We start from the raw sequence: 27029 nt of genomic DNA, 5'->3' as shown, positions 1-27029 counted from the left end.
AGAGGTGATGCTCAAGCGCAGAGGGGATGCAGGGAGCCCGATGTGGAGCGTGGCTTGGCCCCGGGAGCGTGGAGGAGGTGGGAGAGGACACACACCTTCCCCTCCACGTGCTGGACCTGCCTCTGCCCCTTCTGTGGGACCCCCGACCCTCCCAAGCACCCTGTGCCCTGCACATCGGGCTGGGAAGTGCCACAGAAAGTATTAAGGGCCAAATTCTCAGCTGAGGCAAACTGGTTCAGGGCCTCTGAAGTCGGTGGAGTGGCACCCATTTGCACCAGAGGAGGATCGCACTGTGCATATACTTTTATATATATATTTATATATATGTGTGTGTATAGATATATTACATAAATATATATGTATGAAATAATTTAAGAAACATCCGAGACAGCATGCTGTGCTCTTGTGTAGGGCCGGGGAGGCTGGGAAGGCAGCTGCTTGCCTCCTCCCGCTCTACCAGCTTTGATTCACAAATGGAAACAGAGTCTTGAATTAAATTAAAAACCGCACGCGCACACACACGCACAGACACACGACACGGTGCAGAGGCTGTAAAACTCAGAGGCGTGATGCTGGAAAGTCCAGGTGTCCCTGAAGAGATCAGATCAACTAAAGCCGAAGGAGGGGGAAATAAATAAATGAAGGGAAACCAGCAGAGGGGATCTCGCTTGTGCCAGTGCTGTCTCCAGCATCGGGTCCCCTGTGTCTGGGCAGGCCCCTGTGGGGACACGGGGACAGTGTCACAGCCCCGCTCTGTCCTGGCTGGGCTGTGGTGGGGTTGGGGGAGGCTGGTGGGATGTGCGTGTCCTGTTGCATTTGCCTTGGACCCGCTTTCTCCTTCGCCACGTGCTTTGCTTTCTCTCCATCTGAGTTTTTTGCCATCTTGGTCTTCAAGGACGGAAGGGAAAACCCAGCCCCCGCTAACCCCTCTCTTCTCTCCGCAGAAAATTCTCCCGGAGCCGGGTTTGGTCCAGCTCAATCCTCCCCACTGACAGAAGACCTCCTTCCCACGGACTTCCAGAACAGAATGACATTTAAAAAACAACCCAAAACCCCTAGAAAAACCCAGCGCCCCATAAATACCCAGTTTCTTCCAAAACTCCTCCTCGTTGCCCATCCCACTCACCCCAAACATCCCAGAGGACTGACGGATCCCGGCTCCGACACGCTGCGTTCTGAGCGATCGCTGCCGACTGCAGCGAGGGTGGAGGGCCAGGAAAGCAACTGAACCGAGCATGTGAAAACAACCTGAAAGCTTTGGACCACCGTCCCCTCCCCGGCCCTCTCCTCTGTGGGAAATGGAAAGCCCCCGGGGCCGCAGCGGCGGGGCTGTGGATCAGCTGGGGAGCAGGACGTGCTCCAGAAAGTAGCTGACGGAGTCCCAGTGCTTCCAGAGGAAGAAGAGGAAGAGGACGAGCAGGGCGGTGCTGAGGATGCGCATGCGGGTCTTCATGAGCGGGGTGATGAAGTTTGCGATGGTGGAGACGAAGACGAGCAGCACAGCCATCAGGGCCAGGATGACGTTGATGAACTTGCCCAGCAGCGCCCGGGCGTTGGCGTTCTCCACCCCTTCCAGCTGCACCACCTGCTGCTGCTGCTGCTGCAGCTCCAGCTTGGTCACCCGCGTCAGGCAGGACTCCACGGCCTCCTGCGAGGGACAGCACGTCAGGGCCAGCCAGCACCAGCTCTGGGGATGCCCCACGAGGGCTTTCGGGACTCGCTGCATCCTCTGAGACCTTGCTGCTGGGAAGTTCTGCCCGTACAGCTCCGACGGCTGCACGACCTTGTGTCCCCCGGCAAACCCTTGGCCCACGGGATGTGCAACACGTGCCCGTCCCGCTCTGCCTGTGCCAGGGAAGGTCTCAGTGCTGGGAGTATCTGCTCCAGTGAGGGCGATGACCCAAACTGGGACAGCGGGGACTAAGTGTCGGCCCACATGTTGCTCGTCACAGCCCAGCGCTGCAGCCGTCTACCCTGAGCCTTGCCCTGCCTTGAGCACCCGGGGCCTTTCACACAGCAGGGCGTTTTGGGGACACGGCTTAGTCACTGCTGCTTGTGACGGCATCACAGTGAGGACCTCATCTAGAGGGTGGTGGAGAAAGGGATCCCCCTTGCCCACCCAGCCCAGGGTCCCTCCCTCACCCCACAGATGGAGGGTTCAGGGGGGGTCTGAGCCCTCACACTCCCCTACCTGGATGTCCCGTGCCCTCTCGTAGGACTGGTAGGCCACCTTCTCCTCCATGCTGGCCAGCTCCTGCTTCAGGTTGGTCATTTCGTTCTGGTGCAGCTCGGTGAGGTCGTTCAGCTGCTCCTCCAGGCGCTCGTACCTGCGCACGGGGGGTGGAGGGGCGCTGGGGCGGGCAGGTCTCCCCACAGACCCCCATGTCCTCCTTCCCCTGACCACCCGGCCCCTCCAACGCCCCCTGCTCCTGGCTGTAGCTGGTTATGGCTGCTGACGGGAAAGCACTGCATGATCCTCCACAGGAGCGGTGCTGCTGGTGGGTCTGGCGGTGGGGACTGCAGCTCCCCATGTCCCTGGCACATAGGGCCAGGATGGTGGCCTCGTGGTTCCCCCAAAGAGCCACCCTGGGTGACGTGTGCTGCTACCCCGGCACCCGCCCATCCCTACCTGTACCGCTCCTCCTGCAAGCACTGCGTCATGTAGGTGTAATCCCGCTGCAGCTGGGCCTTGAGGTCCTCCATGGAGTCCTCCAGGTGCGACTGGCTGTCTTTGATCTCCCGGAGCTCCTCCAGGATGGTGTCAAAGTTATTGTGGTGGCTGTCCAGCGTGTTGGACTTGGGGCTCCCCAAGCCGCCGGGTCCTGCCCCTGAGTTGCTGCCACCAGCCGAGCCGGAGGTGGCACTGGAGCACTCGTCGTCGCTGCCGTACTTGGGGCTGGAGACCAGGGTGGCACTGCCGCTGAGAGCCCGCGAAGCCTCCTCGGGGTGCCCGTCATCCAACGTGTCCTTCAGGTGGGCGATGTTGTCCGCGCTGCCGAACTTGTTCCGGATGAGGCTGGCGAACTCCCGGGGCTTGGAGACCACGGCGGTGTGGGTGGCCTGGGACAGACCCGAGAGCCCTCCCTTGACGCCCTCCACCACGCCGCCGCCAAAACCGCTGATGCTGGAGCGAACGTTGGCGCCCACGTCCTTGAGACCCTGGTGCATGTCCCGGAAGACATCCTTGGGCTGCCGGGAAGGGCCGTTCTGCTCGATCTCCTTCAGCTTCTTGTGGTAGTGCTCCAGCTTCTTGTGCAGCTGCGCGATGGTCTGCGCCGACTTCTGGTTCTTCTTCTCGAAAACCTGCTTGATGCGGGAGGCTTGCTGCTTGTCCGCGTTGTTGGCCAGCTTCAGGTACTCGGCCACGTTGTCATCCCGAGCCTCCTGCTCGATCTTGATCTGCTCGGTGATCTTGAGGATCTTCTGGTGCAGGTGCTCAATGGCAGCTTTTGTCCTGTGAGGGTCAGGGGTGCCATCGGGAACGTCCAGGCAGATGGTGCCGTCGGCGTCGCCATGCCCGGCAGTGGAGGGCAGGCTGAGCGCGGTCACGTCCCCCTTGTCCAGCTGTGAGCAAAGAGAGAGGAGGGCGATGCTCAAGGTAGGGAGCTAACGCCCCGGGGAGGGGGCAGGAGAGGAACGGGGTGGGGAGGCAAGAGCTGGGCAGGAGAATAGTTAACCAGAAGTTGTTTTTTTTCCGGCTGGTTAAGCATTTCCCAGCCACAGCGCTACTGCTGGCATCCTGGGAATAAGCCAGTTAGAGGGTGCAGCCACAAAATAATTAGTGTTTCAGGGCTGGTTTTGGCCAGTGGCTTTCAGCAAGGAGCACCTGCTGCCGGGAGCTCGACTCTGACTTTCCACCCTCGCTCTGTGCAGGGACGGGCACCCGCATCTGGGGGCTGCTGGGCACCCAGCGCCAGCCAGGGAAAAAGGAGCGAGGAGCTAAAACTGGAACCCATCATCTGATCTCCCACCAAACCAGCAGCGAGAGCAGGGATTGAGCAACCCGGAGGTATTTTAGTCTCTTTTTCAGACTTTGGCTTTTAGCCTAGATGCACACAGGAGTTTTTCAGCTGAAGAAAAACAGCCATAACCCCAATTTGTGGATGACTCAGGAGCAGCTCCTGATCCCCGGAAAGCAGCAGGCTGCTTGCTTTTCCAAGGTTTCTCACCTGGCAATGCCAGACTCTTGCAAACACAAGCTGCCACCTAGAAAGTTCGGACACATGCTCCTTGCCATTTTACAGATGGAAAAACTGGAGCTTTAGGGGAGGAAATCACTTGCCTGGGGCCACCCTTAAAACCACGGGCAGAGCCTGGACTGCGATGGAGGGTCCTGCCTCGTGCTCTCCAACCCGGCCATGCTGCTTTGCCACTTAAAAAAAAAAATCACTAAATCTTTCCAGTTGCTGGGTTTTATATGCAGATTCTTATGCAAATCTCAGCGGTTGTATAAATGGCTTCTGGCTTCTAATTAAGAGCTGCTTGAAAGTTAAATACTGTTGGCAGACCTGAATAATTTCTAATTTCCATCACACTTTCCCCGAATGACCCTTTAATAGGGATAATGCTGCGAGATCATTACTTAGGAGTGTGTTATCACCAGGAAATGCCTTGCGCGGGAGGGAGGAATGTTCTCAAGATGCTGCTTACAAGCGCTCCCGTCTGCAGCAGATCCCGCGTGGGGCTCAGGAAAGCAGGGGCAAATGCTGCCATTCTGTTATTTACTTGCATCTCCTTTTTCCTCCGGTGCTGCTGTCCTGCTGGGAGCCCGGGGGTGTTGGTGCTTCACGCGGGGGTCTCATGGGAAGCAAAAGCAGACGAGCACAAGCTCAACGGGAGCGTCCCCCAGCCCTCTCCCCAAGGCTTTTCTCCTCTATCCATTGCAGCAGCACTACTGTCATATGGGGGATGAGAGTGAAGGAGAAACGTACGGTGGAGCTGGGAGCTGGCTGCAGTCTGGCTGGAGCAGCACTTTAAAAAAAACAATTAAAAAAAATGCCCAACAAACCTGCAGAATTTCAGACCCTGTGGCCAGGCTATTCTTAGTTGCTGGACTGGTCCCTCCAGCCACCCCACAAAGGGTTTCACTTTTGTTTCTTATCAAGAAATTAGAAGCAGCAGGAAACAGACTTTTCGCCCAGATGTCCAATTCTCTGTACAGTGAGGGACAAACCGGCCGTGGCAAAGGAAAAGGCAGCCCCAGAGATGCTGAAAGAGGAAACCCCAGCTGAGCCAGAGAAGGGGAGAAGTTGCTCAAACTTTGTTTCCAAACAGGGAAAGGTTTGAGAATCACGCAAACCTTTGCTGCTGCCAAGGCAACCTGTTGGATTTATTCCTGGGAGGATATTTGGGAGCATGGGCGGAAGGAAGGGCATGGATGCGATGCTGCCCATCCCCGCTGACGTGGCTGGGGTGAAATCCTTTCCCCAAGCCTCACTGAAAGTTTGTCTTTCTCTCTCAGACACTGGGTGCATCACAGGAAAGCCACATCAGGTTATTGCTTTGAAAACAACAACCGAAAAAAAAAAAAAAAAGACAATACCGATCTCTGCAGTATTAACAGACAGTGCCTGCTAAATCCCAGCAAGCCTAAATGACTGTGCAGTGGATTTAACCAGGGGATTAATAAAAGCCACACTTTCTCTACATGCAGAAAACCTTCTGGTGGGCACATCAAAATGAAAGTGCTGTTTTCCAGCCCTTGTTTTCCAGGCAGGCTCAAAGGGGAGAGCAGGGGCTGATGTGGGATGCGGGAGGAATGCAGGACGCAGGAAGAAAAATTATTCTGATCAACAGAGTTTAACCCAGGAGAGCTGAGATATGCAAAAGGTTCAAGCTAATAAGCTGAGCAAACAGTACTTAGAGGGCCACGGCCGGGTGCAATTATGCAATGCTGGTTTATTTGCTGCTGTAGGTTTGGTGGAAGAAAGCCCAGGTGGCAGGTGAGGAGCTCCGGGCCCAGCAGCTCGCTCGTGGCCGTGTCCCCGGCGCGGGGCTGTGGGTCTCCCGGCACACCCGGGACTGGAAGGGATTTAAACCCGTTCTTAAGAAATTACACAATTATTGCAAAGTTCAGAACAAAACTCTCAAGACACTTACTCATGCCCTGAACTATTCTGTTCTCCATACCCTGTAGCCTACTCGGAGGTGCAGCGGATGAGCTAACGCCGTGGCTCCTGCTGCGTCGCCCCTGAGCGAGGACTTTCACCACCAAGTGTGACCGTGGTTCCCAGCCGGAATACAACAAGGGGACAAAACGGCTGCGGAAGGACCAGATGCAACTTCAAGCGTGGAAAAAAGAAGTACCACTGAGCTTTCGAGGGATGCTGGCATGCGGGGCAGATCCCGAGGAGCTGCTGCACCCATCTGGCAGCCCCGCAGCGCGGGTGGCACCGTGCCCTGGTGCTGTGGAAAGCCACAAGGGAGAGGCCACGGCCGGCAAGAGAAATGCAGGTGGGCAGCGGATGTGGAGAGGCTGATTTTGGGGCTGTCATTAAATGGGGGCATTTCTGCCTCAGAGCATTTCATCAGTGTAATTCGGGACAGCCTCTGTCCCGTGAGCTGGTGCCTGCGCTTCACCAGCGTTACGGGGGACACTCCGGGTGTCCCCGGTCCTGTCCCCGTCCCCAGGTGTGTTTGCAGCCCCGTGCCTCCCGCAGCGGAGCCGCTATTCCCACCAGACCGTGTTAACCCACCCCAGGCGTTGAAAATAGAAGCAGGAGCCCTGACTCACACTTCCCACCCTCCTCTCAAGCCTGCAGCAGAGACCGAAGCAGGCAGCCCCCTGTCCCCCTCTGCGCCCTCCCTGCCCTGCCTGCTGCCTGCTCCTGCCCGGACACAATGGGCCGGTGGCAGCTGCCTCCGTTAATTTATCAGCCTGAGAAGATTTTTTCTTACATAATGTAGGGAGGCTCGTTAAGGGTTTCAGCTCACAGCGGAGCTTCCCACCCCGGCTTTGCTGCACCGGCACGGATCATGCCGGTGGGTTTCATTCACCGAGCACTACAAACAGAGGTACCGAAAGCCCCCCGCGGGTCTCTCTGCCCATCGCCATCCTCCCCGCTGTCTTTTTCTAACCCCCAACGGCTGCCGGGACCTACCTCCATGGCAGGCTGGGCTGGGGTCCCCCAGGGCTAGTTGGCGTGGGCCGCTGGGCCGTGTCCCCGCCGCGGCACGGAGCCTGGCAGCGATGCGCGGGCAGTGCTGGCTGCCATGGCAGGGGGCCTGGCCTGGCAGCTGACGGCAGCAAAGTTTCAGGGGAGCAGCAGGGAGGGAGGGAGGGAGGAGGAGAACCCTCCTGCAGACCCCCGTAGGGTTGGTCCCGCGTCCACGGGCGCCTCCCGAACGCGCAGGGACTGAGCCGGTGGTTGCAGAGGGATTGTCGACTCAGGAAATCTGCTGGAGCTGTTTACAGCTCTCGGTGACGGGAGCTTTCAGGGCTGTAATGCAAAAAAACCCCCCCTCGTCCCTGTGGCGGGATGTTCACACGCCTCCAGCCCCATACGCTGCCTGTGCCCTGACGCAGGGGGTCGGGACGGGCTGTTGTCATCTGCTGTGTCACATACCAGGACATAAAGCCCGGGAGAGGTGGAGGGGGGAGGCGTGCACAAAGCAAAACCCCGGCTGGGATCAACGCACGGGAAAAATACACTTGAGGAGAAAGGAGCTGGGCAGCCCGAGGGAGCTAAAACCTGGGAACTTGTGTTGGGACCAGGTCGGGTCTCGGCTGTGCACTGGGATGGTCCCGGGTCTGATGGGGAAGGTTACACCGACCCGATTCTGCCACTGGAGAACACACAATGCACAGAAAACACATCCAGCCGACTGACTAAATGCAAGTGTTTTGACACTTCACATGCATTTAAAAAGATATTAAATGGGACGTCCGAAAAGCAAGCAGGGACGACAGCAGGCTCTGGTTCTGCAGCCATTTATGCTGGGGCCAGTGCGGCTGGTGAGGGGCCAAAGCAAAAGCCCTGGCTGAGGAAGGAGACTCAGAGCTTGTGCGTTTGACTTGGCCCAAACCCGCGGGGTTGCACAGAGCAGGGTGGGTGCAGGATCAGGCCTGGCTGAGGGCGATGGAGGGAAGCAGAATTCAAGCCCACAGCCCACAGCTGTTCCAGACCAAAGCCCTCAGCGTGCCCTGCTGATGCCAGGATTGTTTGAAACCTCAAACCAACTGCGGCTGCCGATCAGAGCATCTGTGCAGCCGCAGACAACGGGCTAAATGGGAAAGGATCATTTGCAGCGCTCTGGTTTGGTTATTTCTCAAAAAAAGCAACAAGACAACAACAGCTTAGGAAGTATTTTCAGCCACACATCGAATTGTACAGGCTGGACCGATGAGCCGATCGTGACCTAGATGCATGTTTAATGGGAAGGACCGTGCTGCTGCCGCAGCTGAGACGAGCCCAGCACCGCTCAGCCTCCTGCTCCCCATCAGCTCTCGGGCTGTCCCTACGTCCATCTGTGCCCTGGAAGTGTAACCTGCCACATCCGAGAGGCTCTGGGTGCTGTGCTGCACCCCTGAGCTACGGTGCACAGCCCAGCCAGCACTGCCCATGCGGGAGCTGGCCCTGCCTGGGGTGGGCAGCACAAAAACCTGACCTGGCATGGATGGATTTGAGAGGTTTGCTTTGATGGCTCCACAAAAGCACCATCCCCAGGTCTCGGTCCCTCCATATTCTGCAAATGTGAGCTCCCCTAAACCCCTCCATAGACACTCGCTTGCAATGTCAGGGAAGCTTCCCCTTGGGGACATGTCCCTTGAGGGGACATCGGCTCTGACCGGGCAGGGGCTGCGGATGACAGGAGGGAACAGGCACAGAAGCAGCAGCCTCTGCTCGGGCTGCTCTGAGCCAGGAAGGCATTTCCTTGAATCCCAGAATCATCTCAGTTGGAAAAGCCCTTGTAGCTCCTCCAGCCCCACCACGACCCTCACCCTGACCGTTCCCAACTCCCCCAGATCCCTCAGCGCTGGCTCAGCCCGACTCTTCAACCCCTCCAGGGATCCCGGGGACTCCCCCCCTGCCCTGGGCAGCCCATTCCAACGCCCAACAGCCCTTTCTGCAAATAAATCCTTCCTCAGAGCCAGCCTGACCCTGCCCGGGTTCAAGAATCACTCGCAGCATTTAGCCTGGCTCTGCCAGACCCTCCCAGACCAGCATCAGTGCCCGTGCTCACAGCTCTCCATGCACCTCTGGGTACCAGGAGCAGGGAGGAGGCAGAGCTGGAGCCTTGTCATGGACTGATCCATGACATGAAGCTGCCAAAGCATGGTTCAACACCAATAACTAAAATCCTTGGCCCCTTCTAGCCCACGTTCCTGCTGCCACGGCACCAGCACCATGCACAGATCCCTGCCCAGGGCATCCCCAGCCGTGCTGCCGTGCCTGCAGGTGTTGATGTGAGATGGTGCTTGGGAGCAAGGGACAGGCTGGATCAGCCACACAGCAGCACAGCTCACCACTGCTGCCTTCCAAAACCGGCCTCGGCTGCTGGGGAAGCGGCGCTGGAGGGACCCGGCTGGTCCCCACGCCTCAGCCCGGGGACGGCACAGCCTGAGCATCCCCACAGGCCACCAATCCCTACGGGAGTTGCTTCTACACATGGAACTGTCGGCAGCCCCCGTGTTTCTCAGGAGGACAGGATCTTGTAGGCAGAAGTCTCCCCTCCCCATCAACCTGTGAGTTTGTATAAGCAACCTCTGTGCATGCCAGCGCTGAGCCCTGTCCCCGCACACCCACCCGCTGTTTGCAGGGGGCTGCGGTACCATCCACAGCAAAGGACAGAGAGAAGAGCAGATTCCCTGGTAAGTTAAACCCACCAGGAGCAGAAACCAGCTGTGCCTACCGTACGCTGCTCAGCCGTGCCGGGAAAGGGAGAGGAAGGAGCAGAGTTTCCTCCCGGTGCCACACCGATGCTCCAGAGATGTGGGGCACGGCCAGACCCTGTGGGCAACGCCACGGCGCTGCCCGCGGGGAGCGGGGCTGGCAGCACACCCGGCTCCTTGCCAGCGTGGGTAGGAGCAGCGTGTCTCCCGTGGGCAGGCGCCGCTCCTCGTCCGTCCCTCCGATCCCAGCGAGCTGCCCCAGCCAGGGTGGATTTTGCAGCCTGGCCAAGGCCCGGCCTGTGGCTGCCTCCGGGCATGGCACAGGGCAGGTCACCGAGGGACACTCGGCTCTGTCTAACATCTCTTACAGCATCACTTCTCGTTTTAGCACAGGAGCCTGAGGTCACTTCCCATCACCCTTCTGCCATCTCAGCAGGGCAGGAAAAGTCCCCAGCTGCACAAGACACTCTGGAAAACACCTTCCCTGCTCCGAGCTCTGCTTTCCATTTCCCATGTTCAAAACACTGGGGCCAGCCCCGAGGCCCCTCTTCTCCCAGCACAGGCAGCGGAGGGAAGCACCTCTCGGGGCTGCCAGGCACAGCCCCGCTTCTGCGCTGTGACACAGGCCCCTGAGCCTGTGCTTAACTGTAATGCCCCCCCTGAAACCCCCCCCACACCTCCTGCCAGCTCACAGCCCCCCTCAAACCCTGCCTGACCTGCCAGGCTGACCCTGGCCTCAGGGAAGGATGGAGGAGAGCAGATTCCCCCAGAGGAAGCTGAAAAAGTGGGGACTTGATAAATACCAGGATGCTCAGGATGAGACTTTGCAGGCAGCCTGCTGCAATGAGACCTGGAGAGTATTTTTTTTATTTATTGGGGATCTCAGGCAGCTCGGATCATAGGAAACCACCTGCTCTCAGCTCCCCAGCGCAAGGGGAAGGTTAAGGTTAGCAAATAATTGCGGAAGCAAGAACGTCGCCTATTAATGCCCCAGCAAAGCGAGGTGGAGCAGTGGTGCAGCATCTCCCCTCCCGAGGGCACAGCCTCCCTTCCACACAACGCAAAAACCCCGCGGGCACGGGAAAAGGGGGGGATTTTGCAAGGAAATTACCCGAGAGGTTGGTGGTGGACTCCCCTTCATCCTTAACACCAGCTCTGCTTTAGGAGATTTAGTCCGCTGCTTAGAAAGCGGCAGCTATGTTTTTCAGGCCTGTCTGTAAGAGGCAAATTTAAAAATAAATAAACCCCAGGTCCATCCATGCAAAGGAACTCCCTGGAGAGACACAAAATCAGAGCACATTCGGTGTGTGCCGGTGCTGAGTGGTGCAGAATCTGGCCCTGAATGCTTACAAAGTCTCGGTCCGAGCATCTCAGCCAAGAGACAAGTCACCTCGTGATGCAGCACAAACACACGGCAGATCTGGGACTCGAGCTCTGCCTTTGCTGGCGGCACAGGAACACGCAGGGCCTGAGCTTAGCGCCGAGGAGCAGGTACTAAAAAAAAGAAAGACCAGCCGAGCTGCTCTAGAGCCCTCAGCCGAGCTGGGAAAGCTGAGTTACGGATTATTGGGAACCAGGTCGCTGATACAGGTGAAGTCTGCGAAGTCCACTGCTCCTTAACCCCACGTTCCCGAGTGCTTTTGGTGTCCAAAGCAAGTGGCTTCTCGGCCACCCCCGTCACAAGCAGCGGGCACACAGAGCCCAGCAGCAGCCTGACCTTCACCCAAGGACCACCTTGCTCCTCACCCCTTGTTCCTGGACATCCCCAATCCTTGCCTAGGAGCAGAAGGAGAGCGGCACGGAGTACTTACAAAGACACCCAGCAGAGAATTTAAGAGCAATATCCTTTTCCCAGGACAGGAGTCGGGAGGATGCGGTTCCGGCATGAGGATGCCCTGGTCGCTCCGGCTGGTGCTCCGCGAGGCGGCCGGATCCTCTCCCTCTGCCATGGCTGCGGTTAAGGAGTCGAAGGGGCAGAGCATCCTACGCCGTGTGTTTGCAGAAGAGGCACCGCGAGGCTCTGAGGGAGCCAAGAACAAGCAGCACAGGCTGGCGAGCAGGGAGGGAGCCCGGGGGAGCGGGAACAGGCTGGGTGCCACAGGGGCCGGTCCTGCTCCTCCAACTGTGCTGGGAGAACAAACAGCACCGCCAAGCGCTGCCCGGCCGGGAACAAACAAACGAGTTCCCCGGTCGCCGGTCTGAGCTGGGTTGGTGCCACAATCCCACGGTGGCGGGTGGGGAGCGTGTTCCTGCCCAGCACCCAGCAGAGAGCCCTGCGTGGGGAGCGGCTGTGTGGGTGCAGACGGGCAGATCCCAGGAGCTGTCCCTGCCTTGGGGGGGGTCCCTGTGCCTCGCTGCCCCTCCGGACCGCGCTGACCCCAGAGTTTTCTAGTTCACACCACACCTCCGGGCTGGGGACTGTCCCTTGTGCCCTGGGCTTGCAGGTCACTGAGGGGGACAGCTCTGCAGGGATGATTCAATGACCATCCCGCACGGGTGAAGCTATTCAGGGCCCTGCCTACACTTGGGAGAATCGCTGGAAAAATTCCCGCTGTCGTTTTTACCGGAGGGAGTAACCAACCCCCCGGAGCTCCCGCAATGGTGCTATTTCGCTTGCTGCATTAAAACCACCGGCAGCACCCCCAGCCCCTGCTGCACCTGGGTTTTGACACTCAGGGTGCTTGTGCAGCCGCAGGGAGGGGATTTTCAGTGGCCTGAAGGGTTTGAGGGGGGAGGCAGGGAGAGGCAGAGCCGCAGCGAGGCGAGGAGTCACAAGGCAGGACCCTGCTTGGCTCATCCTGACTCAGGAGCCAAATCCTGCTCTCAGTACAACCCTGCAGCAGGAGAGATCGCGGCGCGGACGTGAACCCTCGCTCCCCCCGTCCTGCCCTGTCCATCCTGGGCATCCCACCAGCCACCCGCTCGGCCCGAATCCTCCCCGGGGCAGGCGATCACGGCGCCTGCCTGTCGGGGAGCGGGAGCTGCTGGTGGGCTGGAAACAACAGCCATATGTCAACGAAGGCTGAGGAACACGATGTCTTTTGCTAGGAGGTGAATCAGTATGAGAGTCTGATATTCTTCTTCTCCTGAATTAATTAAGCAGCAATCTCGGGGATCTTTGTCTTCACAGCTATTATCTGCTTTTCCCTCCTCGAAGCACCACCCCGATGGGAGCGAGGGAAGGAGTTCCCACCACCACCCTTCGCTCACAGACTCTCGTTCCCCTGCGACACGCGGGGAGATGGAGGTAGAGAGGTGGGAGCTGCCCTGGACACGAGTGCTCTCGCACCTCCAGTTCCGTGATGCCTGGCGGGGGCTCCGTTTGCAGCCTAGGTCAGCAGCTCCCCCCCAAAACCCTCTGGCACTTGTAGGGTGCCCACACACCGGTGCTCCCCGGCTCACCCCATGGGGACCCTGCCAGGATTCTGGGGGGATGCCTGGCTGGGGGGCTGCAGGGAGGGCAGCTTTACACCACCGTTCCCTCTATTCACTTTTGCAGTCACCGTTGGCCTATTTTAGCTCCTGCCTTTGGGTTTTTAACACTAGCACGCACCCAGAGTTTGGGTGGGAGGGGAGGATGTGCTTTGCCTGTCAGCAAATCCTCCTAAAGAGATGCAAGAGACTTCACCAAAAGCAGGGAAGTGTTGGCCCTGGCTCCTAGCTGGGGAAACTGAGGCAGGGAGCAAGGCAAAAACTCCTGCCTAGGTTAGATGTGGGGACAGCAACTGCAAGCAGTGAGATTTGAAGGTCCTGTGTCCCCTTAGCTCGCGCCAGCTCCCCTTAGGTCTCAGCACTTCCAGAAAGCAGGCTGCCCGCTCGGGAGCTCAGGCTCAGGCTCCTGGTTTTAGGATCACTGGCCCCAGCTCCGCAAGCACTCAAACTCCCACAGAAAATAAGTTTTAGGGGCAGCAAAGCATCACCAGCATCCCACTGCCTGAGCCACCCCCGTGCGCCCGGCCGACCTCCCCTTGCCACCACCACGTCCTCACCCGCCGCAGGGAGAAAGGATACTCAGGAAGCGCCGCGGAGCAAACCCGGGTTTCTACCGGCAAGGCCCCGGTCCCAGGGCATCTCCCCACCGAGCTGGAGCCAGCCTGGGGCTGCTCAGCACCCCGACAGGCCACGCTGGCCCTGGGGTGTCATGGCTGGGTTGTGCAGAGTCCCCATCCCTGTCCCCGTCCCTGTTGTCAACTGAGACCAGTTCTGGGTAACCGGAGCTGTAAGAGGCGAGAAACCACGTCCCCGCCCTGAAACCGAAGGCGGTCGGATGCCGGCGGGGTCGGAGGGAGCCAGGGCTGAGCTGGACACGCTGCAGCCAGACAGCAGATGCCTGAGCAGAGCAGATGAACTTTGTGACAGCCCTGAGCTGCCAGGGCAAGGGCTGAGCCACCCCACAGCCTCCCGGCCACCACTCGCCCTAACCCTCCATGCCTGTGGGCCACAGCCACCCCCAGGTGGATGCTCAGAAAGGCCAGGTTTCTCCCTGCTGACTATAATCCCTCTCGCCCTGATATAGCCACTGATCCGGCGAGCGTCTAAATTTAGCAGGATGAATCTTGCCCTACGTTCGAGGCAGCAGGACGGTGGGGATGAGGCTGTAAGGATGGGTCCCTCCCACAGGGCAGAGACCCAGGACGCTGCGGACCCCCTGCGGGCAGTGGCAGGGGAGTGGAAGGGGGGACAGGAGCAGGGAAATGGCACACTCGGGCTACGAGCCCATAAATAAACGTGGCTCGCAGCCACTCAGCAGCCGGCCTGGCCCGCAAGCCCAAAGCTGAGACGTGGCATGAAGCCCCCCCCGCTCCCCCCCGTTCCTCCCCTGTGTCTCACGGGAGAAGCATCTGCGCCGGCGGGCAAGGCGGCCGCGGGAGGGGCACGGGGGGGCCGCGGGCAGCGGTGGCAGCTGGTGCTGTCACTTGCCAAGGGACACCGAGGGCGGACGGGCCGGGAGCCCGGCCAGGATCTGGCCCCTCGCAGCCCTCGGGGGATGCTCCGCGGGTCCGGGCCGGCCTGGGCTGAGCACTTGCACTCGTGACACTGGTGAGCGGGTCCCTCCGGGATGGCGGGGAGAATCCGGCTGGGGGTGCGCACAGACGGACGGACGGACGGACGGACAGACACTCGTGCGCACCGGTGCGGTAACGCTGCCCTCTAACGGCCACCGGTCCCGGATCCAGCCCGGTAGCCCGGGCTCCCTCCCGCTCACCTCCCTCCGGGCTCGGGGGCGCTTGGAGGGACCCCGAGGTCCCGGCGCAAGGCGGGGGCTCACCTGGACGTGGACCATCCCGCAGTCCCCGCAGGCGTCCGCGCAGCTCCCCGGCAGCACCAGGCACAAAACCTTCCGGCTGCCCCCGTCCAGCTCCGGCCACCCCAAGGGGGACGGGGACGAGGGTCCCCCCGGGATGCTCAGCCCCGCCAGCACCGGAGCTCTTCTGGCCCTGGGATCGGGGTCTGCGGGGAGAGCCCCCCACCCGCTGCTGCTGGTGCCGGGGCGGCGGTGGCCGTCCCGGCCGGTAATGCCCGTCTGGCTGCGTCTCCCACAAGGCGCTGGCGGGTCACCAGGAGGAGATTAGCGAGATAAGGAGAAAGCTCTCCAGCACGTTCCCATCGCCATGCGCCATCCCTGCCCGCAGCCTCCCCCTGCCCCAACTGTCACACGTGGCACCGTGGCCGCAAGCTGGAACGGCCTCGTGTGAAACACCGACACGGGCCATGTGCTCCCTCAGCCACACCACCACCGATGTGCACCCCAAATGTGCCACCACGCCAAACGTGTCACCACGCTTTGGCTAAGCAAGCCAGCTTGAAACCCGGCGCTGATCCCGGGGGTTGGCACCCGCAGGCCCGGGGAAGCAGCTCCCCCCAGCTCGCTGGCGAGCAGAGATCCGTGTCACCGCGCACCAGAGGGCACACGCCGACCACCGCGGTTCTTGGAGAGGAGTCAACACACAAAACCTTGGTCCCAAGCCACGTTCAAGTGCCAGCAGGACGCAGGGGACACCCGAGTCACCCCACACTCGTGGGGAGCTGTTCTTTGCACGCACAGAGTGGGGTGGAAGGCTGCGGTGGGGAAGCCATGAACACGCGTCACCCTGCAAAGCAAAACCTTGTCCCCAGCGTGTGGTGCAGGTGACAGCTCTTTGCTGTCAGGGGTTATCACTTGGCGATGCCCCCCATGATGGGCAGATGCCTCGTGGGGGCACTTAAGGGGGTGCAGGGTGGAGGGTGGCCCAGCACCAGCAAGGACTGTGGGGCGAGGAACCAGTGCAGGTGAAGGTAGGGAAGGGAAAACTGCAGGAACCTAATTAAGAAGAAAAAAGGGGGAAAAAAATTAATAGCTCTTCAAAAAGCACTTGCCGAGGCTGAGCGATCCCACGAGGGATTAATCCAGCGTGAGCTCGGGCCCTTACGCAATGGATGGAAAATTCAGTATGAAATTTCTGGGGGAAAAAATGGCTCTTTCACGGGAGCCCTGTGCACGCCGTGGGCAGCAGCTTCCGAAGGGAGGGTAAAATGGGGAGGAGGTGTTTGACCCCAGCGGGACAAGGCAGAGGGCAGAGCACGGCAGCACCAGCCGTCCCTGCGGAAGAGGAGCCGGTTGGCTGCGGGCGGGAGGCCGGCTTTCCTGAGGGCTACGGAAAAATAATACGGCATGAGAATATCACATAGCTCTTGTTTCTCCAAATAGGTTGTTTTTCCACTGCCTCACAAAGGCCCCAGTATCGTCTCTCTTCTTATTACTCTTTGTGTCATATGCAGTTAATTATTCATCCCCTTTCTGCGCTCGATGTGCTGCTCCATGAGCGGACACGACCCGCTCTGCTCTCGCCTCCCCCTGGGTGCTTCTGCCCCGGTGTGAATCGCTTTGGCTCAAAGCTTTGGCCGTGACCCCAGAGGGCTCAGCGGGACCGGGCTCCTTGCAAGGCCGATGCCACAGGCCGGATGGAAGAAATTTTGGCTGCAGATGCTCAAATTAACAACCTGAATGGCTCCTGGCCCTGCTTGGGCACTTGGTCTGGGTGCAGCGTGCCAGTGGCGAGGAGCGGGGACTGCCAAGGAAGGGTCGGGGTGCTGTTCTGATTTGCACACTGTGAAGGGGGGAGAGGAGGACCTGGGCAGGTGTTTCTGATGAATACAATGATGTGTCTAGCCCCTGGGGCCAGATTCCCACGTCCCGGCGGTGGCCCCGTCCCTGCACGGCTGCGGCAGGGGAGCAGCATTGGCACATGCTGCAGGCTGTGAGCGTCAGCTGCAGCTCGGTGCTGAAACTGCCGAGCGAAAACAGAAAGAAAAAGTATCTGGTTGATCCTCTTTCCATTAGCTCAGAGGGCAGTAGAAGTCTCCAGGTCAGATTTCCCTCTCGGTGACTCAATGCCAAGGAGAGAGGAGCGGCTGGAGGTGTGTGGGGGGGTGTGTGTGTGTGGGAAGTGTGGGTCCCATGGCTCAGGGGGAGCACAAGGACATGACAACCCCACTGCTATCCCACCCCAGCAGCTCTGCCCAGCCACTGCCACCCTCTTACACAGCTATTCCTGTAAAAGCCACCCAAGAGCCCCCAAAGCCTGCCTGGCCATTGCCACCCCAATCCCTACCACTTTGCCAATCCACGCAAAAAAAAAAAAAAAAAGCATCTATCCCTCTGGGCGGCAGAGGGTGATTTTAGAGCATGACACCCCCAGAGCTCCAAAGGCCAAGGAAAGAAGCCGACAAGGAGAATCCCACCAGCACCCAGAGCACCTCTCCCCGCTCGCACCATGTCCTCAGTGCGCCGTGCTGCCGTGCTAATCTCAGCTGTTTCATAATTAACAGGCCTAAACGCTAGATGGAAATACCATCCTCTCTATTAGCTCTGCACAGAGTGGTTTAAAAATCACTTTAGACGGGACCAATTTGCAGCTGCCTGACTGAATCCTCGCAGACACCCGGTGCTGGGCTGCCCGGGATCCCCTCCAACCCCACGCCAGGGGTCCCACCCCAGTGGCACCCAGCAGGTCCTGTTCTTTCTCCCTCAAATCCCGCTCTGGGAATCAGACCGGGGCACGTCCCTGCTTTCACCTCCCCACAAGAGGAACATCAACCCCAGCAGCCTCCCGCCTGCTGTCCTGCACACCCAGTGCCACCAGCGCTGCCCCAAGGGACGGTCTCCTCCCAGCAGCGTTTTGGGGTGCTCTGCACCCAGTTCTGCCCCAGCCCCCCATGGATATCCCCAAGGCACAGCCCTACCTTATCAGCCAGGCACTCGGTGTCCTCGGTCAGCAGGTAGACGGCCCCACTCTCGGCCAGGAGGATGGCAGTGTCAGTGGTGGAGGAGGACCTGGGCCGGCCCTGGTGCTGATGCAGGATGGCGGTGAGGCTGCTGTCCTGGGGGGCCTTGCGGACGAGGTGGGGGCTCCCTTTTTGGGGCTCCAACGAGCTGCTCTTGGCCCGCCGGCTGCCGCTGTGCAGGCTGGTGCCACGCTTGATGGAGGGGCGAGAGCGGATCTGCTGCAGCACCCGGTTGAAGGCGGTGGGACGCGCCGGGAGGTCGTGCAAGGACATGGCGTAGGAGACGCGGTGCATCTCCGGGGAGCGCTCCTTCTCGTCCGGGGAGTCGTGGTCAGACGCGCCGTAGTGCGGCGGCAGCGAGTCCTGTGAGTTCTGGTGCTCCCGCTCCCGCGACCGCCGGCGGCTGTGGAAAAGGTGCTTCAGGCCATGGCCAAACATGGACCCTTCGGACAGCTGCTGGATTTTCTGCAGGAGAGGAAAGAAAACAACCCGTTACTATCAGGAAGGGACAGCATCGCCCCGCTTGGGCACACACAGCTCTGACGGACGGTGCCCACGCTAGCACTGAACCAAAACACAAAGCTCGAGGGCTTAAAGAGCTTCTGGAGGGCTCTGGGGAGTCCACACCAGCCCAAAGGGATCTGTGAAAGGGAACCAGCCCTGCTGCCAGAGCTGCACTTTATACCTGTGGAAAAGTATTTAACGTTAGCGGCCGTTTGATGGCACGCAGGGCTGAGCACGGGGGCTCGGGACGGCTCAGGCGTGCAGCTCCAACAGCGTTCCCCACACCGGGGGGAGGTCTCTGATGAGCGCTGGCTACCCCTAAAATTAGCAAAAGGAGCAGAAAGACAGAGAAATGGAGGGAGGAAGGTGCCTGCTGCAGCCAGAGCTGCGCAGAGACCTGTGGGCAGCGGGGATGGAGCAGCCTTTTCCCTGGCTAGAAAAACCAGTGTCACCCCCAGTCCTGGAGCCTCGGCCACTGACGTGCTGCCAGGGGCCACCTGCTCTCCGAAAGGTGCTCCAGGAAGGACTGGGGAGGGCTTTTCTGTGGGGGATTTTCCATGGCCTCCGAGCGCAGCACAGGACCGAGCTGGCCTCACTTACGGAGGTGAAACCGCAGCTCGTGGCCCAGTGCCACCAAATCCAGTCCCTGCTGGGCAGCAACCGGTTTCCATCAGGAGATGGGGACACGCTGCTCCCGCGGGTACCCCCGGGTCTTCCTCTCCCAGGGGACTGAGACTCACGTTCCCACAGAGCACACGGCTTTTCTCGTGACCGCTCCTGGGAATCGGGGTGGACGCTGGCCACGGCACAGTCATGCAATATGGATGGTGGAACAGATCGTGCTCCTGATTACAGCCGGGTCAGCCCAGAGCGGTTTCCCCGCAGTCACTGGAACGCCCAGATTTGCATCCAGGGGAGATTTTGGCCGGGTGCCCTCCACAATCCCCTGTGTGCGGTCGAACGGGGGCAGCGCTGCGGGCAGCAGCTTCCAGCATCTGCAAAGGGCTCCCAGAGGATCCCAGATCCCAGCTCCTTGGTCCATCGCAGCTGCCGGGCAGCAAGTAAATGACCTTGGGACATCAAAAGATCCTCTCACCTCCCGAAGCAGCCTCAGCTACCAGGAACCCAGTGGACCACAAGGCACGAGTCTGCCCTGTTGCTCTCTGTCTCTATTTTGGAGTTAAGCTGAGCACCCTCCATTTGAGGACGCCAGCCCTGACCCTGCTGACGTTCGGGGGCATTTCACCGCTGATTTACTGTGGCTGGGGCTCTCCCCAGGGATGCTGGTTTCCATAACTGCGGCGCTGCCATTAACTCATGCTTGAAAACCAGCGTGAAGTGGGCACAGAACTGGGAGCTACTTATAGGCCCAGCGGACACTTGGCAAAAGCCCCAGCTTTTAGAAAAGCAGTGATGTTTGAGACCAAGCCTCCAGGAGCTGCGGAGTGTGGAGGATTTCATGGCCATACAGAAACGACTCCTTCTCCAAAAAATCCCAGGCATGAAAGCCACAGGGTCCAAATCCATAAGGGCCTAATTCTCGTCATACCTGTAATACTGACAAGGAATCAGCAATTAGATTCTGTGTCCCTAAACACTATAGGCAAACCCTTTAATCCTTCTGTTGTTATCCACTCATAATGAAAATTTCTATCCTTTTGGTTTTTCCTAGGAAATATATAATAAATCTACAGTGCTGAATTGCTACTTCAGGAAATAGTGATTTAAATTTTATTCTATTTATAGAGTCTCTATGGAAACAGAGACAGCATTAGATAGGTAATAACTATAAACCCACAGATTTCTACCATCAAGGGTATGGCATGCCCTTGGACGCACAGTTAGCCCTTTAGAAGGTCCAAGTGAAAAAAAAAACGACCAACTTACTTCCTTGAGGGTAACGAAAACTAAATAAAAGCGAAGCTGGCAATAAAAGAGAGGATGTTTTTCCAGCACCAGCATGGAGGTGGAAGCCAGCTGCCCACAGAGGGTTCTTCGCCCAACAGCTTGATCTGATAGAAATTCACCTTTTAAAAGAAACTCTGCTCTGGTCCTTTCCAAGTTTGCCTGAAAGAACCTTTCACGGGCTCTGCAGGTAGAGCTCCTGGCAGGACGGTAAGGGATCTGCACGGGGAAAAAGGGGGAGGGAAGCAAAAAGAGGAATCCCAGCCCTGCTGCTTGGGCTTGAATCCCACTGGATCGACAGTTTGTCAAGCTAAAGGCTTGTCTATATTAAAAAGTTCATGGGAGTGGTCACCACGAACAAGCCATTCCGCAATGGGTATTCCAGAGAATTTGCTGATGTAAAAACTCTGTTTTCATATGTTACTCTGGGATATTACTGCACTTCCAGAGAAGAGGCATTTTTCTGGCACAAAACTACTCGTGGCTCAGAACAGAGCGTCTGCACGGGCTATTTTGGAACAGTCGTTGCTTAATAACTGATGCAATGGATACGGAGATTAATTTCTCAGTGTAGACAGCTGTAAAACACTAAGATTAATACCAAAACATATTTATTTCTTGACTCTTTTTTATTAATGCAGCCAGGTTCTCCTGCTCAGCAGCGGAGACTTGTTTCCGTGGGCTCCAAAGGAGCGTCTCCTGCTTCACGTCCCCTACAAATGGATCAGTTCTTGCTGGCTGTGGCAGGGTCGAGCCCAAGACAGGCAGTTTGGCTGAGCACAGCTCTGGGCTGACCACGGTCACACCCTCTGCCTCCTTCTTATGTCTTTATCCACTGATGGAAAGTAATGGCAAAAATGTGAGGAGCCAGGAAGGGGCTGCACGACCCCCCCTTGTACCCATCCCACCACCCTGCCGGCATGGAGAGCAGAGCCCCAGCCCTGTGGGGACACTGCAGGGACAAGCCAAGAGCTGGAAAACCCCATTTTAACCCAAACCAATATATCTTGCAGGAAAACAGTGACTGGGATGACTGTTTTGTCTGGGACATTGCTCTTTGGCTGTGTCCTGTGGGAGAGCCAGGTGCTGCCCTTGCCTGCTGTCACAGGGATGTGTGTCCCTCCCTCCTGCTCGGCCGTGCCGGGCTCTCCAGGGCCCGTGTTCCTGCCGCTGCCCAACGGCCCCGCAGCCTGAAACCTCCCAGTTTCTCACTAAATGGTTTTCCAGCTCTGCACCGACATCCAAACCTCTTACTCAGCTTTCAGACGTGCAAGGAGGGGATCTTGTTGCCATGACCTTATAGCACAGCCACATGTTGCAAAGTTCCTGCTCAATTATTATTATTATTAATTATTTATGTCCCTGGCCAGCCCAGAGGCTCCAGCCAAGACTCTGCGGCCCTTCGGAGGCATTGCAGAGACACAGTGAAAGATTGCCCCGTCCCATCCTACCCCATCCCATCCCACCCCATCCTATCCTATCCCATCCCATCCCATCCCATCCCATCCCACCCCATCCTATCCCATCCCATCCCATCCTATCCCACCCCATCCTATCCCATCCCATCCCATCCCATCCCATCCCATCCCATCCCATCCCACAGCACGGTGTATTTTTAGGTGTGGGGGAGCCCAGGGAAGGCCACGTCTCTGAGCACCTCGCAGCCCCACAAACAGCAGCAGGACCTTGGGAAGTCCCGCTGGTCCCTGCAAGTCTGGTCCTCCTGCTGCTTTCTCCAGCTGATCCTCCTAAGGATCCTCAGCAAGGGGGTCCTACCACCACCCTGCACCCCCCTGCTGGCAGCCAGACTGGGGGCTGGGGGCAGAGCTGTCCCCCCAGGGTGGCAGCCAGCCCAGTTGCCCCTCCCAGTCCTATCTCACACCAGCATCCCGACTCCCCTCTCTGCCACTCCTCCCTCTGCCACGAATGCCAAGGAAAACGTATAGATGTTCTAAAATGGAAAATAAAGCACTCCCCCACACACGCTTCTCCTCCCGGGGACAGGATGAGAGAACAAACATGTGACAAACGTTAGTCATGTTGTTTAATGCACTACCAAAACGCTATAGTGACACGCAGCTCCTTCAACACTCTCCAGAATAACGTCTGCGGGGCCAGCACTGACTGCCCAGGTGTGGCTCTGGCCAGGGGGGGCTGTGGACCCCCACGAACTCCCGACCTCGGGTGGCATTTGCAGGGCAAGATCTCTGCTGCCAGTGCTGAGAGGAGCCAGATGTGCTCCTGGGGGAATAACACAGCGAGTGGCAGCCCACGGCTGTCACCTCTGTGTCTCCTGAACTGACTGCGGGGATGCTCAGTGCTGGAATTCGGTGGGAAGGCAGAATGGGGGGGTCAGATCTAGGGGGGTTAGGATGGCAGGTGCCTGGGCACGGAGTGCTTGGCCCCAGCCGAGCAGCCCACACCAGGATGACCGTGTCTCTGCTGCGAAGCATCACACAGCTCCCAGGAGGGCGGCGCAGCCCGGCCTCGGCTCTCGCCCCTCCGCTGCGCCTGGCACAAACCCTATCCTGGCTGCACCCTCCCCGGGAGGGTGCTTTCCTTTCCCTGGGGGACTGGGGGGGGTCCTGGCGTGCAGCTCCACAACAGTGAGAGCGAGGACCCCCCTGGGTCCCTGCCAGCAGCCTGAGAACTTTTGATGAGCGATGCCCTGGGGAGATGATGGATGCGGCCGCTCCAGGGACCCGCTGCTCCTGCTCGAGTTGCCTGACAACAGCTCCATCCCACTAACCGCAGGGGAGCCGGCTCACCTTGGCGGTGTCCTTTCAAGACCAAAATATGCCTGGAAAATTGTTCGTGCGAGGGATTAAATATAAATGTACCTGAGGGTTTAGAATAGGGCCTGGTGACCTTTACGGAGAGGAGGAGTCCTCTGCACCCTCCCTGCAGTGAACAGTCTGCACGGGCACTGCCATGGGGGGGCCCCTGAACTGCACCAGGGGGTCTCCACCCCTGGACCCATCCCCTCGTAGAGAGGGACCTCCAAAAAAAGTTAGACTAGCTGAGTGGGTTTGACCTGCTATGAGTAAACGGGAGGTTAATGCTTCACCCCAAGCCCTCCAGCCACCCCCATCCCAACCCCACTGCTCAGGGCAAGACCTGTGCTGGGGACTGCACATCCCATGGTGGGATCTCCCCTTGTCCTTCATGTCCCTCCTCTCCAGGAGACATTCCCCAGCTCCAGGAGAGGCTCCCCAGCTCCAGGAAGACCAGGGAAAGCTTTTAGTCCATGGATGTGGGGTTTGGATCAGGCCCTGGGAAGATGGAATGGCTCAGGCCAGGGCCTCTGGACTCCTGCTGGTCTTGTCTTTCGGGTTCAAAGGAGGGAAAGGTGGGAGCCATGAGGATCAAGATCGTGAAACTGGAGATGGAAATGATGTCGGGCTTCAACTTTCAGCCATTGCCCAGATCGGCCCATTGGGGTAAACAGAGAGAGAGACCCAGGGAAAACACTCAGCTCAGGGATGCTCAGGGAAAGTGGAAGTTGGGCCAAGCAGTGAACACCTTGGTGGTGGGATGCCCCAGACACGCCGGCTGCCACGAGAGGCTGGATGTCTCCTTTTGCAGCGTTTTGTATGGATCCAGTCACTCTGCTGCAGAACGCAGAAATCCCTGCCACCCAACATATTTTTGAGCAGAACTATGTGTCATGCATCTGCTTTGCTCCTTGCCAGAACTTATTTCTTTCCTCGTTTCCCCTAATGGAGCCCTTCCTCTCGGCAAAGGAGCTGGAGTCGGGGCTGGGGAATGGAGATTTGCCACGGATCTGCTGGGGTGAGGGGATGGAAATGACATGAGGCAGCCTGTTGTTTCCAGGTTGCCAGCTCAAATCCATCTTTGGCTGGCAGCAAACTAAAGTTTACATCTGATGCTTATTCACTGTCTACAGGGAGATGAATCTGTGGGTCTTGGTGTGTGGCACCAGCCTGGGGACAGCCGCGGGACCAAGGACCAGCTTGTTTGAACCCACCCCACCGTGGAGAATGCAGTGCAGCTCCAGAGGGTGTTTGGGGCAGGAAAACTTTTAAGATTATATTGATGATGCCACTAATTGTAGCAACAGGAGGCGAAGTGGCTGAATCAGTGGTGTCTGTGGCAGGGCCAGGCAGAGCGCCCAGCTCTGCCGCGGAAGTTGTGGGCAGCACCGAGACACAATTTTTCATGTGTTCTGCCTGGTGAAGCAAGTTTGAGGACTCACTCCACGCGGGCAATTAATTGCTGAGCTACAAATGCGTTAAAGGTGAGCACTGCGAAGCAAACCTGCATTAGGGTATGACACTCGCATCGATAAAATCAATGGGCGTTTGGCCACTGCTGTTGCTGTGAGCTGGACCGGGCTGCAGAGAGGGCTGAGCTCCAGCTCAGAGCTGGACGCGCCGACCAAGGAGCTCTTGGCCTGGTGGCCGTCCCCATCGTAACCTGCGGCTCCTTTTGCCCCACACTCCCACCCCTGTCCGACTCACAGTGCAGGTGAAAAGGGCCTCGGGGGGGATGGAGAGAGGCTGGCGGGTGATGCCGGTGGGAAGCACCGCTGTGGCCACCCCACCAAGACTTGCGTGGTCCTGAGCAGCGCATCCCCACGGCTGTGCCTTCCCCTGGCACGGGGCTCTCCCCTCCAGCTGTTTTTAGGCCAGCAGCAGCTGTACATCCCATCAGCAAAGCCCAAACTGCCTCAGGAGCAGGAGCTGCTGCTCGGACATCGAGGAAAAGGCACCGCGTGTTGCAGCAAGCAGCGTCCTGCAACTACAGGGCTTCTTGTGCTTACAGCAGCTGAGTTCTCCTACGGGACTGGGGGTTTCTATTTCCTGGCTGCCTTTCTGAAAGGGCACAGGCAGTCCTGGCTGTGCTTCCCAGCTCCCGCGTGACCTTGACCATGCTGGTAACACCTTCTAGGCCAAGAGGCAGGCTGGGATGTTCCACAACAAGGGTCTTCATCCTGGATGCCAGGCTGCCCCTGGGTGACCAGGGACATTTGTCTACTTTTGTCCAGGTTTTTTTGAAACTAAAGAGTGGAAACGGCGCCTCTGTACCACCGCGGCCCCATCGCCTTTGCCACGCTCTGCCCGTGGCCACAACACGCTGCAGCGCCTGAACACACCAAAGTTACAAGCGAGGGAATTCATCTCTGCGACATAAAACCCCACCACAGCCAGCGGGACCCTGTTGAACAGCCGGGGGGGAGTCAGAGCTGCTCCCCTTCCAAACCCACAGGAAATTTCTGCCCAGTTTCACCCGGGACCTCCCCGTCCTGCCTGTCCGCATCCCTGCCTGCATCCCTGCCGCCGGGGACCGGTTCCCTTCGCTCCCGCAGCGCTGCAGTGCCGCGTAACTTGTTTTCCTCATTAACCGGACACAGCCCGGAGGCACAGGAGGAGCAGCCTCGGGGCCATTTATACACCGTCACTTCCCGGCTGCCGCAGCACTAATCCTATCAGCGCGGCTGGCGGTCCCCGAGCATCTCCCCCACGCTCAGCGCTGGGGTGACACCGGCAGTTCTTTACCTCTGCGGGGGGGACAGCCCTGTTACCCCGAAAAAGGCCGCTTGGGTGATGGCAGCCCGCTCCAGCCCTGCTCTGGGGTGCGACCCTCGTGCCCACAGCCCCCTTGCCACGGGCGGGGGGGTGTCACCAGGGTCCTCCCGCCTCTCCCACCACCACACTGTTATTATCGCTGCTCTTGGTGGCCAGGTTGGCACAGGGCCAGGGCCTCGGCGGTGCCCAGCCCCGTGCGTGCTTGTGCAAGCCTACTACGAGGCAACTCAAACCTGGGAGGTGGCCCACGGTGGGGGCACCCACACCCCAGGGGCATCCTCATCCCTGGGAGCATCCCCAGAGTGAGAGCATCCCTATGTTGGGAGCATCCCAACCTGGGACCTTTTCATCCCAGGAGCATCCTCGTCCCAGGAGCACCCCCATCCCAGGAGCATCCTCATCCCAGGAGCATCCCATCCTGGGGCCACCCCGCATCCTCCAAGGTCACACCTGTAGCAGGGGACCAGTGGGTGGGGAGGGTGGTAGCCCGCCCAGGCGTACAGCCCACCGGTAACCCCGCTGGGTGCTCACCACACCGGTAACCCCAACGGTAAATCCCTAGGGTGCTAGTCCGATTGGTAACCCCACTGCTGACCCTAAAGGGTCCCCCCACCCCTCCGGTGACCCCACCGGGATGCTCGCTCCACTGCCAACCCGCCGGTACCCGCCGGCCGGTGCCACCGCTGCTCACCTTCAGGTCGGGGGGTTTGGAGCGCGGCGGCGGGACAGCGCCCGCCTCGGGGGCCGCCGCCGCCGCCGCCTCCCCGGGTTTGGCCTCCATCGCGGCGGGGCCAGGCGGCTCCCCCGCGGCGCCGGGGTCCTCCTCGGGCTGCCGCAGCTCGTCCGACCGGCACCGCTTCATACCGGTGCGCCGTGGCCCCGGGGGCGCCTACGGCCGCGGCGGCGGCGGCGGGCGGCGCCCGGGCGGCCGCTGCGGGGCCCGCGGGCTGCGCGCCCCCGCCCCGCCCGCGCCT

The 27029-nt window shown here is 59.1% G+C and overlaps 1 protein-coding gene across 7 annotated transcripts; it reads right to left on the bottom strand.

The window, feature by feature from the left end:
* Positions 1-302: 302 nt before the first annotated feature.
* Positions 303-26957, bottom strand: TMCC2 (transmembrane and coiled-coil domain family 2). Of its 7 annotated transcripts, XM_074925183.1 has the most exons (6): positions 15102-15388; positions 13844-14162; positions 11644-11774; positions 2630-3564; positions 2192-2327; positions 305-1648 (listed from the first exon to the last, which is right to left on the bottom strand). In XM_074925183.1, the coding sequence occupies exons 3-6, from the start codon at positions 11716-11718 to the stop codon at positions 1337-1339; spliced, it is 1458 nt and encodes a 485-aa protein (XP_074781284.1). In that variant the 5' UTR covers positions 11719-11774; positions 13844-14162; positions 15102-15388; the 3' UTR covers positions 305-1336. The 7 variants fall into 7 exon arrangements, with proteins under 7 accessions (XP_074781288.1, XP_074781283.1, XP_074781289.1 ...); XM_074925187.1 differs by lacking the exon at positions 13844-14162 and having other exon boundaries at positions 303-1648; positions 11644-11852; positions 15102-15367; XM_074925182.1 differs by lacking the exons at positions 11644-11774; positions 13844-14162; positions 15102-15388 and adding exons at positions 18056-18562; positions 26747-26957 and having other exon boundaries at positions 304-1648.
* Between the last annotated feature and the right edge of the window lie 72 nt (positions 26958-27029).

Source organism: Athene noctua, chromosome 23 (assembly GCF_965140245.1).
Source record: "Athene noctua chromosome 23, bAthNoc1.hap1.1, whole genome shotgun sequence".
Classification (NCBI taxonomy): Eukaryota; Metazoa; Chordata; class Aves; order Strigiformes; family Strigidae; genus Athene; species Athene noctua.
The sequence above is the reverse complement of the archived record's forward strand: the minus strand, read 5'-3'. Positions and strand labels throughout refer to the sequence as shown.

Coding starts and splice junctions, on each gene's coding strand:
- TMCC2 (XM_074925182.1), bottom strand. CDS start 26,917: ATGAAGCGGTGCCGGTCGGACGAGCTGCGGCAGCCCGAGGAGGACCCC. Junction 3,565..18,055: donor CCGAGTGCCTGGCTGATAAG/GTAGGGCTGTGC, acceptor CTTTGCTCACAG/CTGGACAAGGGGGACGTGAC. Junction 2,328..2,629: donor TTGCAGGAGGAGCGGTACAG/GTAGGGATGGGC, acceptor CCCCGTGCGCAG/GTACGAGCGCCTGGAGGAGC.